The 17,878-nt window shown below is 32.1% G+C and overlaps 1 protein-coding gene across 1 annotated transcript; it reads left to right on the forward strand.

Annotated features, from left to right (window-relative positions):
* The first annotated feature begins 6,312 nt into the window (after positions 1-6,312).
* Positions 6,313-15,370, forward strand: LOC129951286 (mediator of RNA polymerase II transcription subunit 15). The gene is made up of 3 exons (XM_056063369.1): positions 6,313-6,590; positions 13,309-13,575; positions 13,642-15,370. Exons 1-3 carry the CDS (start codon positions 6,582-6,584, stop codon positions 14,716-14,718), a joined length of 1,353 nt encoding a protein of 450 aa, XP_055919344.1. The 5' UTR covers positions 6,313-6,581; the 3' UTR covers positions 14,719-15,370.
* Positions 15,371-17,878: the final 2,508 nt, after the last annotated feature.

Consider the following 17,878-nt stretch of genomic DNA (forward strand, 5'->3'; position numbering starts at 1 on the left):
CATTGTTTAATTTTTGTACTGAAATGTTAACTATGAAGGTGACATTATTCTTGATAGTATTGAAAATCAGCTTCATTATAATATTTTTTGCTTTGAGAGACATTTTCAGGCACATTCTTCGTGATATAGTAAAAGTAACTTTCGTAGAAAGGATTTTTTGTTCCGATTTTGATTTTGTATTCAAATGTCTATAAAACAGTTCGTGTGATTTTATAAAACCTTAATGCGTCCTAAATTGTTATAAAACAAAAAAAATGGAGTTTCAAATTTGTATCATAAAATTATATAGCATACTCGTGGTTTTAATTTCAAAAGTAAAAAGGGTCTGTGCTGCTGTAAATGATGTACCTGGCCCCTGTTCCACCAAACACTTTTCACTTTGCAATTTTGCACTTTTACTTGGCAAATAACATTTAACCAAACGCAAAATTTTCAAAAAGAGAAATTACGAATTGAAAAGTTTTCACCTTTGCAAAATATGTTTCACCAAACTAAAATTTGCAAAGTACAAAGTCTTTTCTGAAAAGTGAAAAGAATTGTAATTTCGCAAAGTAGTTGTTTCGTTTTGTTTTACCAAACAATAAACTTCGCAAAAAAAATATGGAATTTCAAAAAGATCAGTAAAATGTTAAGAGAAATTTGTGTTTGCAAATAAGAGTTTGTATTTAAAAGCTGTCGAAAACAAATAAAACATGTGGCTGGAATGCGACCCACACTGATAAATTCCCATCCCATCTGTAGATTTTTTAGTTTTGCTTAAAAGGGTTGTACGTTTTCGTGTTTTGTTAAAAAAGTTATCAGTTAAATTATTTTAAAAAATTCAAAAATAATCAACAATATTTTGCATATGGCGAAATAGTTTGATTTCCAAATATTTGTTTTTTAACGAGATTTTTATTCGTTAACCAATTTTTACCAATTTTAGTATATTTGAATTTTTTACGAATTTTTATGACTGATTTTTATAAAAAAAACTGAATGTCGAAAATAGTATTTTCTGTGAGATAAAATTAGTTTGGAGCAAACATTTTTAATTTTTGAAAAGATATTTGAGTCGAAAATCAATTTTTACCAACTTTGAGTAATGTTTTTTTAAGGTTTTTATATTTTATAAAAAAAACTGTCTATTCGATTATTTTCAATATTTTACCAGATGTTAAGGACGTTATTTTCCATTAGATTTAAGAGGTGACAAATATTTTGTTTCATCTGTTTTTTAATATTGATTGAATTTTTTTTTTTAACTATATTTGTTTGCTATCACGTAATAATATATAATATATAATTTAATTCAAGTCTCTAGCGTGATTGGTGAGATATTAGGGATTAACCAAATTTTTCACCTTTTTGTTAAATTGCTATGGTAAAAAGCACCCACTCAATTTTTTTAAAGAGTCCTTTCTCCATCTTTCTGCATTATTATCTGTATAACAAAATGTATTTGAAGTCGATATCTCTACTGATTCTCGAGCTATGGACGACGAAAAAACGTCGCGAACTTACGAACGCACGAACGGCTGAATTGCGAAACGAATATCAAATTGCACACAAGATGCGGTCTATCGTTGTGTGAGACGTGAGTTATAAGTCGCGGCGTGCGCTTGGGTAAAAAAAACAACTTATTGGGTTGAAATTCAAAATGACAATGATCTTTTATTTTCAATAACTTTACATGAAACTTATTCTATTGCTTGTTCTGATTCCAGGAATTCGAAAGGAAATGAACTAGACGCTGATTAAGCGTTATGCTTTCGAATTCCTGTTAACTTTAACAATTGTGTTGACCTAATAATAATAATAATTAGTATCGTCGGTCAGTGACTTGTTGTGTAAGCATTATTCCCTGTTGTTGCTGATGTTGCTGATGTTGCATGGGAATGAGGTTCGTAACTCGTGACAGGAGGGTGAGGATAGATGAACTTGCTGATAATGCTGAAAACGCTGCAAAAAGAGGAGATATCCGAGAATTGTACCAAATAGCCAAGGAAGTTGTCGTGAAAAAAAGCAACAACAATCATCCTGTAATGGATTTGGATGAAACACTATTGGTATCAATTGAAGATCAACTTCGCAGGTGAAAGGATCACTTTTGTGCCCTGTTAAATGAGGACCCCGTTGAACAGAGTGCTGAAATGCCCCAACTTAACGGAATGCGTTAGCTTTGGTGCTCTGTCACAAATTTGGAAGTCCAGTCAAGTTTCATTACGCTCTAAACTGAGATTCTTCGAATCCAATGTGATATCCGTGATATTATATTGCTTTTGAAACATGGAAAGTCTCGGCCACCATCTTGAAAAAATCGCAGGCTTTTGTGAACCGCTGTCTGCGTCACATCCTTAAAATTTGCTGGCCACAAACAATATCTAACCAGAAATTGTGGCGTAGGACAGGTCAGAGGCGCTTGGACATCGACATCAAAAAGCGCAAATGGCAATTGATTGGTTACACACTGAGGAAACCAAACGATGATATTGCGAAGCAGTCCTTTGAATGGAATCCTCAGAGGTCACTGCGAGTTGGAAGACCAAGAACAACATGGAAATCTACAGTGCTATCGGAAGCTAACTCCCAGCTAACTGCAGATCGAGAAGGATGGAGACGTTTTGTTGACGCACTATGCCCCGTACGGGGTGAGAGGAACTGGTGATTATATGGGAAGATAACAATAAATGAATCGTTTTGAAAATGAAAAAGTCAAAAAAGAAGAAGAAAATTTAGGGATAAGCAATTACAAAAATTGCTAACTTTTTAGAAGTTTTTCAATTTATCAACGTCGCCATCCTTGAATAGAATTTGAAAAAATTGTTTCTTTTGAAAATCAGTTGTAAATAAAACGAAGAAGTTAAAAATATTGACCAAGGAGTAATGAAACTAAAGATTAACTTCGATATCGGAAATGGTTTTTTGACAAAATAGAGTTTTCGCTTGATGAAAAGTACCATCAAATTTGTGTAGTTTAAAATTATAAATAAACTACAGTAATTAAATAGTCAAAGAAATATCTGCAAAAGCAAACGTCTGCAGAGTAGTTAAACGTTGTCTCTAACAATATATACCGGGCACAAAATTGTTCAGACATAGCCTCGGTAACTCTTTTCGTAGAAGGATTTCCTGATAAAGCTACATAGATGTGTTGATAGAAATATGAGAGACATTGATTCACCAATTTTTTCAACGCATATTAAAACCAAAGTTGAAACGCTTTTATTTGTCACATTTCAAATAGAGTCTGAAAAATTGAAAAGTTAAAAGTCTCGTCAATTTTTGTGAAAAATTTTGAACTTTACTTTGCAGGATATTATTTTTGCTAAGTGAGAAGTAAGAAGTGTTAAGTAAAACAGGCCCCTGGTTTTTATTTTGTATAGGTTAAAAAGAATACAGCAAAACATAGAGTTCAAAGTGGTTTTATATTGTAAAAATATATAAGACGTCTCCGAAAACGCTACATTCAAGAAGTGTATGCAATTTACCTTGAAGCTTATATTGTGACAAAAAATAAGCTCACTTGATTTCAGTGGATTCGACAACTAGCAAGTATGAGCGAAGAGGAACCACAGTAGACCGCAGCGAAAGAAGACCATGCTTATTCTACAGAGATGATGTAGACCAGGACTACCGAAGCCTTAGAGTATGCAACTGGATGGCTTCAGCTCGCGATTGGAATAAACGGAGAAACTTTTTGTGTGAGGTCAGGACCGGATTCTGGTTGTCGAGCCCATGATGATAATGATGATGACAAATTGGTAAACTTTCTACTCGAATATCTTGAAAACAAGTGAAAGTTTGACTTCAAACTTTCTTATATATAATATAACTTTAACCCGAGACTTCTTTCGCACTAGATAGTCTATTTGAATAATAATATGAAAAAAACTGAGCTGTACTTTTTGTAGGCCAAACTAAGTGTGATTGCCATAGGTTAGGTTAGGTAAGGTTAATACATTTTGAAAAGAAGATAGGTTATTGAAATACATTTTTATATACGACGTTTTTTGTTTTTCCTTCCTTGGCCAGAACGTAAAGATTTTGTGGAAAAAACTGTTTTTTTCTCCAAATTTACAGCGCTTGCCTCTGAGATTTATTTGTTGTTATTGCAAATGCTGCTTTCAGGGGAAACTGCACTCTTTAAAACTGAAACGGCAAATCGGTTGGAATTATCGAAATGCGGGGAATTAAAACATTTACTCCTTTTTATATTTCACAATATTTCGTCCTAGGTAAGTAATCTGTAGCCGTGTACCATTACATAACTTTGGTGCCTCAACATTTTTCATTAAAAGGACTGGAACACCAACCTTCAATCCCCACTTATGAGAAGGAACCCCTGATAATTTTACTCTATGGGGTATGATATTACTTGCTCCGTATCAATAACGTTGTCTACTGAGAGGTACTCCACGATATCTCCCTCCCCGTCCGACATAATTTGTTCGTTTAACTGGCTAACTATCTCATTAGTTGGCGCTTAAACTGCCCTCTCATAAAACCACTCCCGATTGCCCATATTAATATGCGATTTTGGATAGACATTACTTTTTTTAATTCATCAATGCTGAAGACAATTTGACAGAATTGACTCGACGTAATCGAGCCGTTGAGGTAAAAAGTAACTCATGTCCTTTCTTAAGTCCCAAACTATCTCCATACTGAATTTCATTTAAATCTGTTCAGTAGGTTAGGCGTAAAAGCGATCGGCCCACCTGAATTTTCCCACGAGAATTCTTCATTTTCCCGGGAAAAAAGTTGCCTATGTCCTTCCTCGGGTATCAAATTATCTCCATACCAAATTGTATGCAAATTGGTTCAGTAGTTCAGTCGTGATTGAATAACAGACGGACAGAGTAACTTTTGCATTTATAATATTAGTATGACTGTTGTTGAATTTTGTCTGAATTCAGAACTAAAGGAAACAGCTCAAACATAAATTACGGATTGTATACTTTTGAAATGCCTTTTTTTGTAAACAAGCCGTCATTTAAAAGTTTTATCAGGTGTCGAAAATGTTCATCTTCGTAATATAAATTCAAAGGTGCATCTATTATTTTTTGTTCTTAAAATTCTAAATTTTCTGGCCTAAACGTATTTTCATTTGTTAACTTTCGTTACATATTTTTGCGCAATGTTACAAAAAAGTCACTAGAAGTCACTGTTTCTTGAACAAAATTTCTATAAAAACTTGTTCTTTTAAGATTTACAACTTGATTAAAAAAACGTTACAACATTGTTACTTATTCACTTTCCAATAAAATAACAATTAACAAACATCATATGCTTAAAATTTGCAACCATAAGAAAACCATTATTATTTTATATTTTAAGATTTGAAGAAATATAAATTAAATGAGCTTTCAAATCTCATTTCTTTGATATTTTAACTTTTAAGAAATCTGATATATTTAATAACGAAATTTAATCTCCACATTTTCTTAAAGTCAACAAATAAAGTTTAACTAATCTAACTGACCAAACCTTTAAATACCTTATACACCATCTGTTCGACTTTAACTAATTCTAACGCCACCATCCGGTGCGCCGCTACGCCCGATACCGCCTGGCCGCTGCATGTCAGTAGCTCAATACACGTTCTTATAATATGCTCTAATTTCCACTTATTTTTTTTTTTTCAATCGTATAAAACAAGAAAAACGAAAGAATTTAAGTCTCAAGGGCAACAAATTACTTCACTCTGACACAAATGTGAATTCAAGAAATTCGATATCAGCTGCCACTGCTACTGCAACTCTATAACCTAATCCCCTACAACAGGCCATCTAACCAAATAACCTAAGATACCATACCATACAATCAACCCTAAGTAAGCAGCTCCTAACAAAAATAAAACAAAGCTTTTTCGTCTGATGGGCGTCCGGTCAGCATCGTCCGCATCGTCGACGCTCGTTGGGGTAACCTAAGCTGTTTCATAATTAAATCTGTCCCACGTTGAGCATTATAATAATTCCAATGTAATGCATTCATCTTATTTGTGAATCTTGTTATGATGATGATGCTGATGGCCTCCATGGCCAGAAAGGGAACCTCTTACTCAAACAGAACGAAACCAAGTGAATGTCACACTATATCGCAGCATTAAAGCAAAGTTTCCATCAACTACTATGCAACTTAAGGGTTGGGCTGGGTAGTGGTGCCGCGCCACGCCACGCAACGCATTCAACCCCTACCTCTTCTCCAGAGACTCACAAGAGACAATGATGACCATCGGTAAGTAATTGAAAGTAAATCCCCAAGAAGTGGGAGCAATTCATATAAATTCCATGACTTCACTTGAACATAGCATCAAAGTGCTAAGAGCAATCATTTCAGAGTGGCGTGTGTATATTGACACAGAGACAATAATACAAAAAAATCAAATAAGGATCTATTCGTTCGTCCTTAAAGCACTCGGTGTATTTTTGTGTATTTTTTCTTCTTTTCATTCTAAGCTTTGTTTGATTGACATAACTTAGTTTAACTTGAGTGTACATTGTGTTAAAAAGGAACACACATCTTACTGTGATTTCATAGAGTGGATAACCAACAACAACAACAGCAACAGCACCAAAAAGGAAAAAGGATTACGCAAAATGTCAAGGGTATGTCAGTTAGTTTGTGTGTACTTGGTCCTTCTGCAAGGATTTAAGAATAATTTATGTTGTGTCGATGTCAAAAAAAAAGAAAGAAAACTTAAATACCATCATTTCCATAACCATATGTGGAGCTATAGCTGTATAATCTTTTTGGCTATTCAGTGAATGAAAACCTTTTTGAGAAATTGAGTTTCGAAACACTTTAACTTTGTTTTTCTTTTTGAAATCGTTAAAGGATGTTGAAAAGGGAGAAACTTTAAATAAACTCGATTCTTTTAAGGGACTTAGATCACCTCTCTTTTCTATTTTGTTGGTGTTCCAATAAAGAATTCAAACTCAATTTTCGGAAATGGCTTAAACGAGAAAATTGTTTCCTTTCAAAAACAAAGAATGTTTTCAATGAACAAAAAAGAACCTAGACAAAACCACACAAAACAAAAAATTGATAGGAAAAAACTTTGATATAAGATAATCTTTAAGGGAAATTGGAAATAAAAAAATGTGCTGTGGTCAGGAATCAGGATGAAACTGTAGTCGAGTTATTTCGACCACAACCAATCGTCAGTATTTTCGTCCTTCGTTTTCGTTGCTCATTCAAAACATTTCTTTTAGGTTTTTTTTAGTTTTAGGTTTTACTTGAAAGGGCTTGAGAATTTATTTTGTCATTTGTTTTAAGGGTTTTAATCAAATAAACCATCATCCATTGCAATGATATCAAGAAGTCAAGACAGACATTTTCATCTATTCCCTCAGTCTTTTGCGGTTATGTGTTTGGGACGGAATTCACATTTCACATTCGATTAATATTTGAATATTTTTGTATGTGATAGGTTTTCCTTGTTATGCTGACAATTTGTGTTCAAAAAAAGGGCCAATTGCAATTTGGGTTTTTTTTTTTATTTTATCCAAGAGAAAATATAAAAATATTCGAAAGGATAGATCAAAATACACGAAAAGCAATTAAGTGTTTTTATCCGTATTTTTTAACAGTTTTTCGTTATAAATCTAAACAAAAGCAGTTGCAATATTTATTTATTTTATTTTTAAATGAGTCAAAAAATTGATTTTGAAAAAAATTAACAAATTTAGTTTCTGCTAAATTTAATCTCAAAAAGTGTTTACTTTAACAATTGATATTTTTTAAATGTATTATGGCTTTGGAGCTTCTGACACTTCCAAAATTTGTTTTAATTTTCTTAACATAAAAATGTCACTTTTAAGGCTTACACATTTTTTCCTTAGTTAGCAAAGATTATGATTTTAGAACAACTAGTAAAATGATAATTTTTTAAAAAAATAAGTTTTTAGGTTTCCGTGTTGGGTTAAAAAAGACGTCAGTCGAATTATTCTCAAAATTTTAAATTACCAATAATATTTTTCATACCAAGATACAGTTTAGTTTGAAAATCAAGTTTTGTTAAATAGATTTTTAGTCGAAAACAAGTTTTTACAAATTTTGGTAGCAATTCTTAAATTTGCATAAATTGGATAATTGAAATTCATTTCAGACATATCAAGAAGCGAACATCAAATTTTACCAAATTTGCGTACTATTTTTTGTAGATTTTATTTTTTTATGAAAAAAAACGGACTGTTGGATATAAAAAAAAAACTACTTAATATCAAAAACAATTTTGTGTGAAATAAAAAAGTATGAAGACACTATTTTTGATTTTTAAAAAGCTATTTGAGACGAAAGTAAATTTTTACCAACTTTTTTAATTTGTTTAGGTCTTTAGTTTTTTGTAAAAAAAACTGGAAATTCGATTGTTCTCAAATTTTTTCTAATTGTTGAAAACAATATTTTTTAAAAGTAAAAATAAGTTGGAAGCTAAAATCTTAAAGTTTTGAAAAGATATTTGAGTCGAAAATCAATTTTTATTAACTTTCATTATATTTTCTTTTAAGTTTTTATTTTTTGTAAAAAAACTTTCTATTCCATTTTTCTCAAATTTTTTCCGTATGTTGACAACAAAATTTTTTAAAAGATAAAAGTAGTTTAAAGCCAAAATCTCAAAGTTTTGTAAAGTTATTTGAGTCGAAAATCAATTTTTAAAAACTTATTCATTTTTTTGTTCAGGTTCTCATTTTTTGTAAAAAAAACTGTCAATTCGATTTTTCTCAAAATTTTTTTGTTGACAACAATATTTTAAAAAAGATAAAAGTTGTTAAAAGCCAAAATCTCAAAGTTTTGAAAAGATATTTGTTTCGAAAATTAATTTTTACCAACTTTGAGTAATGTTTTTTTAGGTTTTAATTTTTATAAAAAAAACTGTCTTTTTTAATTTTTCTCAAAATTCTACCAGATACTAGAATCGTTAGTTTTCGTTGCACAAAATTGTTTACGTTAATATCTCAAAGCTTTAAAAGCTATTTGAGTCGAAATTAATTTTTTAGCAACTTTTATTAATTTTTTTGTTTAGGTTTTTATTTTTTGTAGAAACAACTATCACATTCGATTTTTTTCAAAATTTTTATGAATTTTGAAAACAGTATTTTCTATAAGTGAAAATTGGTTAGAAGCCATAATCTCAAAAGTTTTGAAAAGATATTTGAGTCGAAAATCAATTTTTCCCAACTTTTATTAAATTTTCTTTTAAGTTTTTATTTTTTTGTAAAAAAAAAAAACAATCAATTATATTTTTCTCAAAATTTCACTGAATGTTTACAACAATATTTTTTAAAACTAAAAAGAAGTTTAAAGCCAATATCTTAGAGTCTTTAAAAGATATTTGAAACGAAATTTTTTTTTCGGTTTTTAATTTTGTAAGAAAACTGTCAATTCGATTTTTTTCAAAATTTTACTAAATGTTACCAGGAATATTTTTTGAAAGATAAAAAGTCGAAAATCAATTTTTACCTACTTTTATTAATTTTTTTGTTTAGATTTTAATTTTGTATAAAGAAAACTGTCGATTTGAAATGAAAATTGTACCAGATACTAAAAACGTTAGTTTTCGTTGCTCAAGATTGTTTTGGAGATTACATCATTTTTTATTCGTAAAATTTTCGAGGTGAAAAATTTTATTTCTTCAGTTTTTTTCGACTTATAATAACGCAATAATTTGATTTTTTTCCAAAAATATACTGGTTACCAAACCATGTATAATATAAAATTTAATTCAAGTCTCTAGCATTATTGGTTCGTGAGAAATTTAAGGTTATTAAAAATGTTCACCTTTTTTTAAACTGCTTTGGTAAAAAAAACCATTCATGCAATTTTCTTGAAAGCCCTTTCTGCATCTTTCTGCCTCATTATCTGAATAACAAACTTTATTTGAAATCGATATCTCTTCTGGTTCTTGAGCTATGAACGACGAAAAAACTTCGCGAACATACGGACGGACGTATAGACGTAGGGACCACAAGGGTACCCCTAAGAATTTCATTATTTTGTTATTATGATCAAAAATGTATACTTCTTTAGATTTAAAAAAAAAATATTTAAAACAAAAATTTACAATTTTGTACATACCAAAAAATAGTTTAAAAGTAAAACGGTCTCACAATGTTCAAAAAGGAAAATAAACTAAGCATATTTTTTTGAAAGATATTTAAATTTTTGGTATTAAACTTATTTTGCTGGTATATTTTTAAACTTCAAAACATTTTGTTTTTAAATTATTTTATGTGTTCTTTTGTTCAAATTTTTTTTGATCAGCAATAAAAACAGAGTATTTAAATGCAGCATCAAGTTTGTCCGACCAAATCTTTCATTTAATTCTTAATTAATATGAGTCTTGAAAGTATTGGCATTGCTAGACATTTTAAGGTTCCCATAAAAATGTAGTTCATTGTTTTTTCAGGAAAATGTCTGTGGGAACTTTTTCGGGATACCTATGTTCGTAGATTCGCAGAAAGAACCTTCAATTTGTTGTTGTTTTACTACAGGAACTTAAAGAAAAGCGAACATTTGGTTACTCACAACCATCTGTACAATTAACGCTATCGACTCAAATTTTCTGGTTTTTTTTATGTTTTAAAATATTCAACTGACGGTATTTTTATGATTATAAGAAACTCGAATATTTGAATAATAGAGAACTTATTTCACCATCAGAATAATTTAAACTACTAAGAATGACCGTTTTGAAACCTGAAGCCACTTTTTTTTCTTATTAAAACTGACGACTTTTCATTGGTACCCCACGGCGTATACTTATTATTTACTTCATTTTCAATAAATTTCACTAAATTCTTTGTTGTGGATGTTTCAGCATCTTATCACCACTTTCTGTGTGTTAATGACGGGAAAATGTCAGCAAAGCCAAATAGTAAAATATGAAACAAAAGAACTTATAATTTAAGTTTAAGACAGTCTCACTCACTTATCTTTTCTGATGAATATAAATGATTTTTTATACTTAAATGTAGAGTAATAAACTTAAAACATGTTTGTGATTAATTGACATGTGTCATGTTTTTTAACTTCCCATAGGAAGTTATTGTAATGGGTCCGATTTGTCAAATTGAAAATTTTGACATTTCTCGACGTTTCAAGGTACCTAGAGTCGAAATAAAAGATTTTTAGAAAGATGTCTGTGCGTGCGTGTGTACGTACGTTCGTACGTCCGTACGTCCGTACGTCCGTATGTCCGTACGTCCGTACGTTCGCGACGTTTTTTTCGTTGTCCATAGCTCAAGAACCAGAAGAGATATCGACTCCAAATAAATTTTGTTATACAGATAATAAGGCAGAAAGATGCAGAAAGGGCTCTCAAGAAAATTGCGTGGGTGGTTTTTTTACTATAGCAGTTTAAAAAAAACGTGAAAATTTTGGTTAACCCTAAATATCTTACGAACCAAAAACGTTAGAGACTTGAATTAAATTTTATATAATATATTGTAACGTGATACCAAACATACATATTTTTTGAAAAAAATCTATCTAACGGTATTTTTTATAAATCAAAAAAACTGAAAAAAAAATAATTGTCATCTCCAAAATTTAACGACTAAAATATAATTTCATCTCCAAAACAATTTTGAGCAACGGAGAACAATGTTTTTGAAATCTGATAAAATTTTGAGAAAAATCGAATTGACAGTTTTTTTTATAAAAAATAAAAATCTAAAAAAAACATTACTCAAAGTTGGTAAAAATTGAATATTGATTCAAATATCTTTTCAAAAACTTAAAATTTAGGCTTAAAACTTATTTTATCTTATAACAAATATTGAAAACAATATTCAATAAAATTTTGAAAAAAATCGAATTGACAGTTTTTTTTACAAAAAATAAAAACCTAAAAAAAAATAATAAAAGTTGGTAAAAATTAATTTTCGACTCAAATATCTTTTCAAAACTTTGAAATATTGGCTTAGATTCACTTTAATCTTTCAAAAACTATTGTTTTCAACGTGCAGTAAGATTTTGAAAAAAATCGAATTGATAGTTTTTTTACAAAAAATTAAAAACCGAAAAAAAATTAATAAAAGTTGGTAAAAATTGATTTTCGACTCAAATATCTTTTCAAAAATTGTAGATATTGTCTTATATCTACTTTTATCTTTCAAAAAATGTTGTTGTTAACATTCAGTAAAATTTTGAAAAAAAATCGAATTGATAGTTTTTGTACAAAAAATTAAAAACCTAAAAAAAATTAACAAAAGTTGGTAAAAATTGATTTTCGACTCAAATATCTTTTCAAAAATTTTAGATATTGGCTTCAAACTTATTTATTTTACAGAAAATATTGTTTTCAATATTCAATGATTTTTATATAAAAATCCAAAAGTCCGTTTTTTCATGAAAAAATCTACAAAAAGTAGTACGCAAATTTGGTAAAAATTGATACAAGTACATATAGACAAACTTTTAAGCAAGACAAATCGACAGACGGGTTGGGAAGTTATCAGTGTGGGTCGCATCCCAGCCTCTTTTTTTTTATTGTGATTGAGCGTGTTGGAACTCTTCTGAGCAGACCTTAACCCTTACTTAATTCTTCCCTAAGTAAAAATACATAAACGCAGTAAAGGATTAATAAATATTACAATCGATATTAAAGTAACCAAAAATATTTTTTATTAGATTTGTTTATAGGACCTCCAAAATAAAATGGAATTTTTATATTAACTCTCATAAACCACTTCCTTCAAACTCCCCTTGACTAACAATCCTTAACTTAACTCATCACTTTCATCAAAGTGAAATTCCCAAAATAAAATAATCAAATGTCTTAATAATTTATTATTACCCCATATACTTAAAAACCTTCGTTTTTTTTCTTCCTTGTGAAGACATTCCAAAACTTCCATAAACCCTTCTTGTTCATTCTTTTAGTTGTTGTTGAATAAATTATTAAAGAGTATTATAAGAAAAGGGAGACCAAACAAAAAAAAGGGGAGACAAATGAAATGATGAAAATATGATAAACCCATCATCATAATACGAGTAACGCTTCCCCTTTCCCTTTATATACTACACTTCTTAGAGAATGTGGTTTCGAAACATCAGCAAACAAAATATTTATTAAATATCATCAAAAACAGACAATTTCGTCCTCAGAACGTCCTCGTTGTCATCGTACAGCATAAGTATAATGTCAAAAGAGCTGCTCTTTGAGTGGCCACAGATGTGAAGTGTCTTGATTGACAGATAAAATGAATATGAAATTACGTATTTTTTTATAGCTAACAATTTCAGAATTGCTGATTTTTATGGTGTATCATTGTTGGAAACATCATTAATCGAAAAGAGTTTTTTTTATTATTTTATTTTAAGATACCGTCATTATTGTTATTCGTCACTTTTGGAATTTATGCAAACGCCCGGACACTGCATTCGTTGAATTTGAATCAAGCCACAGCACAATTGGTGCAGCAGCAGCTTCAGGGATCACAGGAAAATGCAATCGGAGCTAGAATCACATCATCGGAGGATTATGACAACCATCCGCAATATAGTTTCTCATATGATGTCAAGGATGCAGTGACAGGTGATGATAAGCAACAGGAGGAGAAGAGAGATGGTGACTTAGTTCGTGGACAGGTAAATTGCATTTTTCTTCAAAAAAAAACACATACAATACTTAAATTCAATCTTGTGGTTTTTTAGTACTCTCTTGTAGAACCAGATGGCACTCGTCGAATTGTTGAATACACTGCTGATTCCATCAATGGATTTAATGCTGTAGTATCAAAGCAAGTTCCTGAACAAGCAACCTTATCACCTATTGAAGTTGTGCAGGCCCAAGCTCAAGCCCGTGTTGATGCTGCCCAGGCTCAGGCTGAAGCACAAGCCAATGCTGCTATTGCCCAAGTTCAAGCTGAGGCCCAGGCTCAAGCTGATGCAGCAGCGGCTCAAGCCCGTGCTGCTGCTGAAGCCCAGGCTGCAGCTATTGCTGCTGCTCAAGCTGAAAGTGCAGCTCAAGCTCAAGCCGAAGCTCGTGTCCAGGCTCAACAAATTATCGAACAATTCCAACAGCAAATGCAAGAAGAACTCCAACAGCGTCGTCAACTCCAACAGCAACAACAAACTCAGTCAATTCAGACATCAACCCTCCAGAGCCAAAATCGTCTTTCCAACAGCCAAGCTCTGCTCCTTTCTCAAGATCTTCCATCCCAACTTCTAGGACAAACTGTACACTCAAGTGTCATTTCTCATCCTCCAACTTTGGTCACCCGAACACCCACCACCAATGTGTTTGCCAAGTCTTCAGATATCGCCGCCTTGGACAGAAATAACCGTCGAACGATAATCATTGAACGTTTACCTCAGCCAAAGACCATCATTAGCCGACCACCAACTGCAACCATCCAAACTCAACTCCTTCAATCACCATTGGTGATAACACGACTGAATAACGGTATTGGAACTCGGGCAGGACAGATTTTGACCCTTGACACTGGAAAGAGTATAAGTTCAACTATCACCACAAGTCTGAGCAGTGCTCTAGGAAGCAGAACTTTGACAAATGGAAGCATCAATGGTGGTGGAAACAGTACCGACATCGGGAATGGAAACTCGAGTTCTGAACTTCAACGAACAGATCAAGAAACGAGTCAGAATGGCAATGATAGCAATAGCCGTCAAACTAGCAGCAATGTTAACGGAAATGGAAATTCAAACGGCAATGGAAATGGTCAGTCAAAAAATGGCAACGGAAACGGAAATGGTAGAAGTTCACATTAGTCACACAGATTGACTTTTGAACAACGAAAAAATATTGTGATACCAAAACAGGCAAAGAGTAAGCGGCATTTTCTGCATCCAGGACAAATCCAGTTGACATAATTCCATTTATTGTTATTTATATAGAAACATTAACTTAGAAACTAAGAATACTCGTATACGAGTATGTACTAAAAATAAAATTAGTTAACAATTGAATCAGTGTTGCCACATACATTGATTAGGTCGCACGTTATAGAGCACAAAAGGAACAAACAAGCAAAACTAAAAAACACAATTGTAACGAGCGCTCGTCCCTTAATCAGCACACATCACATTTAACGAAGGATTACAGTGAAATTAAGTTAATTGAGAAAATTAAATAACTCCAATTAATGATGTTGTATGACCATCCCAGGAGGCAGCTCGCACCCAAAGCACCATCATCACTGTGTTATCGAACATACTAATATTTTTTTAATTTTTTTATAAACTAATAATAATTTTTTACTAACACGAAAGAAATAAAGACTTTTTAAATTTGTTTTTATTTTTAAGTAACCCAAAGTGTGTTCAATAAGTAATTAACAAAAATATATAATATTGAAACTATACAATTAAATAGTATTTAGCTTTAATTTAATTTTAAGAATGCATTAATAAAGAAATTTCATTAAAGAAAAAACATGGTTATTTTATTAATAAAAATTAACAAAATATTACAAAATTTCAAAATTATAAAAGTAACGAATGTAATTTCAAAACAAGGTAAAAATGTCAAATGCTGGAAGAGGTAACGCGATGATGCTGTACAAAATCACTAAAGATTTTGTAGGCCAACAAAATATTGCCAACCATCCTGTTTGTGACACGAACGGTAGTCTTTTAGTGTCAATGGAATATCAATTTCGGAGATGGAAGGAGCACTTCTGTACATTGTTGAGCGATGACCAGAATGCGAATGCAAATCATCATCTGCCGGACATACGTAGATCTACCAGAAGCATTAATATTGACCTCAAACATGCACGGAAATAAGAACCGCGATACATCTTTTAAAGAACAACAAAGCAACTGGGCTAGATGGCATACCTGCTGAATTCCTCAAAGCAGACCCCGACTTGGCTGCCGGTATTTTGTTGCCACTTGTTAAGTCTGTTTGGCAAAGCGAAACCTTTTAAAGGGAATGGAAGGACGTTGTTATCGTCAAGCTACCAAAAAAAGGAGATCTTAAGAACTGCAATAACTGGCGTGGAATCACTATCTGTCCGTATTCCCAAAGTTAATGGAAATCATCATTCTTGAGATAATAAAATCTAAGATCGAGTCTACGCTCAAGAGACATCAAGCGGGATTTCTCAGTGGTCGATCATGTTTCGACCACATTAACACCTTGCGAATTATTCTGGAACGATCGTCGGAGTACCATTAGCCGCTTTACCTCATGTTCATCGATTTTGAAAAGGCCTTCGATCGCGTTAGTCGTCAAGTTATCTGGACATCGCTTGTTGCTAGAGGCATTCCTGATGAAATTGTTGCTATAATAAAATAGTCTTACAACAACGCAAGGCGTTACGTTTTGAACAATGGACAGCTTTCCGACACATTTGAAGAGCGCCACTCAGGGAGTAAGACAGGGTGATGTATTGTCACCGATTCTGTTCTTGCTTGCTATCGATGATGTTTTGACTGCTACGGTGGGTGAACACCAGAGACTGGGGTATCTAATGGCACCTGAAGGAAACATTAAGCCATTTGGACTATGGTGACGATATATTCTTAATGGCAAACAAAAATGGAGACCTAAGCCAAATGTGCCACTCTCTTCTCTAGGGAGGTGGCTGGCTTAAGGATGAATGCCAGTAAGACTAAGTTAATGCACAGCAGCCGAAACCACCAACAACAGGTTATTGTGAGACAAGTGGCAGTAGAAGAGGTCACCCAGTTAAACTATCTGAGAAATTCTCGATGGTGGAACGGACCTGGATGTCACCAATAGAATATATAAAGTCTGTAGTGCATTTGGAATGCTTTCTAAAGTGCGGAACTCCAGGAAAATAGCGCTCCGTACCAAGTTAAAGTTGTGTAAGTCCAACATGAAATTCGTGCTGATATATGCCTGCGAAATAAGTGCTCTGCTGCCATCTCGAGAAGGTTGCAAAGTACATAAAACATATTGCTTATAATACTCTTATAGGCTATGTTCAATTTCTGAGGTAGTTCTTATTCCATAAAAATCGTAATGGTTTTCTAAATTCATAAGCCCTATTATTGTGAACTGTCATCAATGTAATGTGTTTAGAAAATTAACTTAGACAGTTATTTTATCCGTAACATTCATTATTATTAAATATTTAAATGAAATTCGATTTGTTGTTCGACAAGGTGCTTTCAGGACATTTTTGTTTCTCTATTAAACTATATCCAACCCTTTCTTAATCAATTTTAAAAGTAGCTCAAAATTTCCAATCCCACGACCTCAATTCATCAGCATTTGAACAATAAAATGCTAGATTTCAGAACATCGTTCGTTATCTTTCTTTCATAAACTGTAAAGTCGTTTTTAATGAAAAATTTAAAGTTTTTTTCATATTTTTTTATTATTACCATGCAGAGGCACAGTGTGAGCACTAGGAAGAGGATAAAGGGTTTAAAAGGAGATGTCAGTGCACATTGGTTTTCAATTCCTGAATATTGCAATGACTAGAAAAGACAGAGTGTGGTAAGGCATTCCACAATCGCGTAGTACGGCAAAAGAACAAATCTCTCTATTTGATAGTACGGCCGAAATTGGGCTCGAGGGTATACTGATGAGCATTCCTAGAGATTTACGGTTGAACTGTTTAAGAGGAGGAATGCAACTTTCTTTTTCACTAGAGCATAAGCCGTTAAAATAACGGTAGAAAAGGGTCAGGCAAGAGACCTTACGACGATGTTAAAGCGAAGTAAATGAACTTATGATGAAATTATCATCTATCTATTTAAATGCTCTTCGTTCATCACTATCCAAGAAGCTTAAGTAAGTTGCAGGAGCACCAACCCAGAGATGGGAGTTGTACTCAAGCTTTTAACGTATATAAGTCTTGTATCAACGACACAATTCTTAGAAGAAGCAATTCCATTTTTCTTAAAATGTCATTCATATTTTAATGAGTGAATTCTTATAACCTGTTTCATAAAA

Source organism: Eupeodes corollae, chromosome 3, assembly GCF_945859685.1.
Source record: "Eupeodes corollae chromosome 3, idEupCoro1.1, whole genome shotgun sequence".
NCBI classification, from domain to species: domain Eukaryota; kingdom Metazoa; phylum Arthropoda; class Insecta; order Diptera; family Syrphidae; genus Eupeodes; species Eupeodes corollae.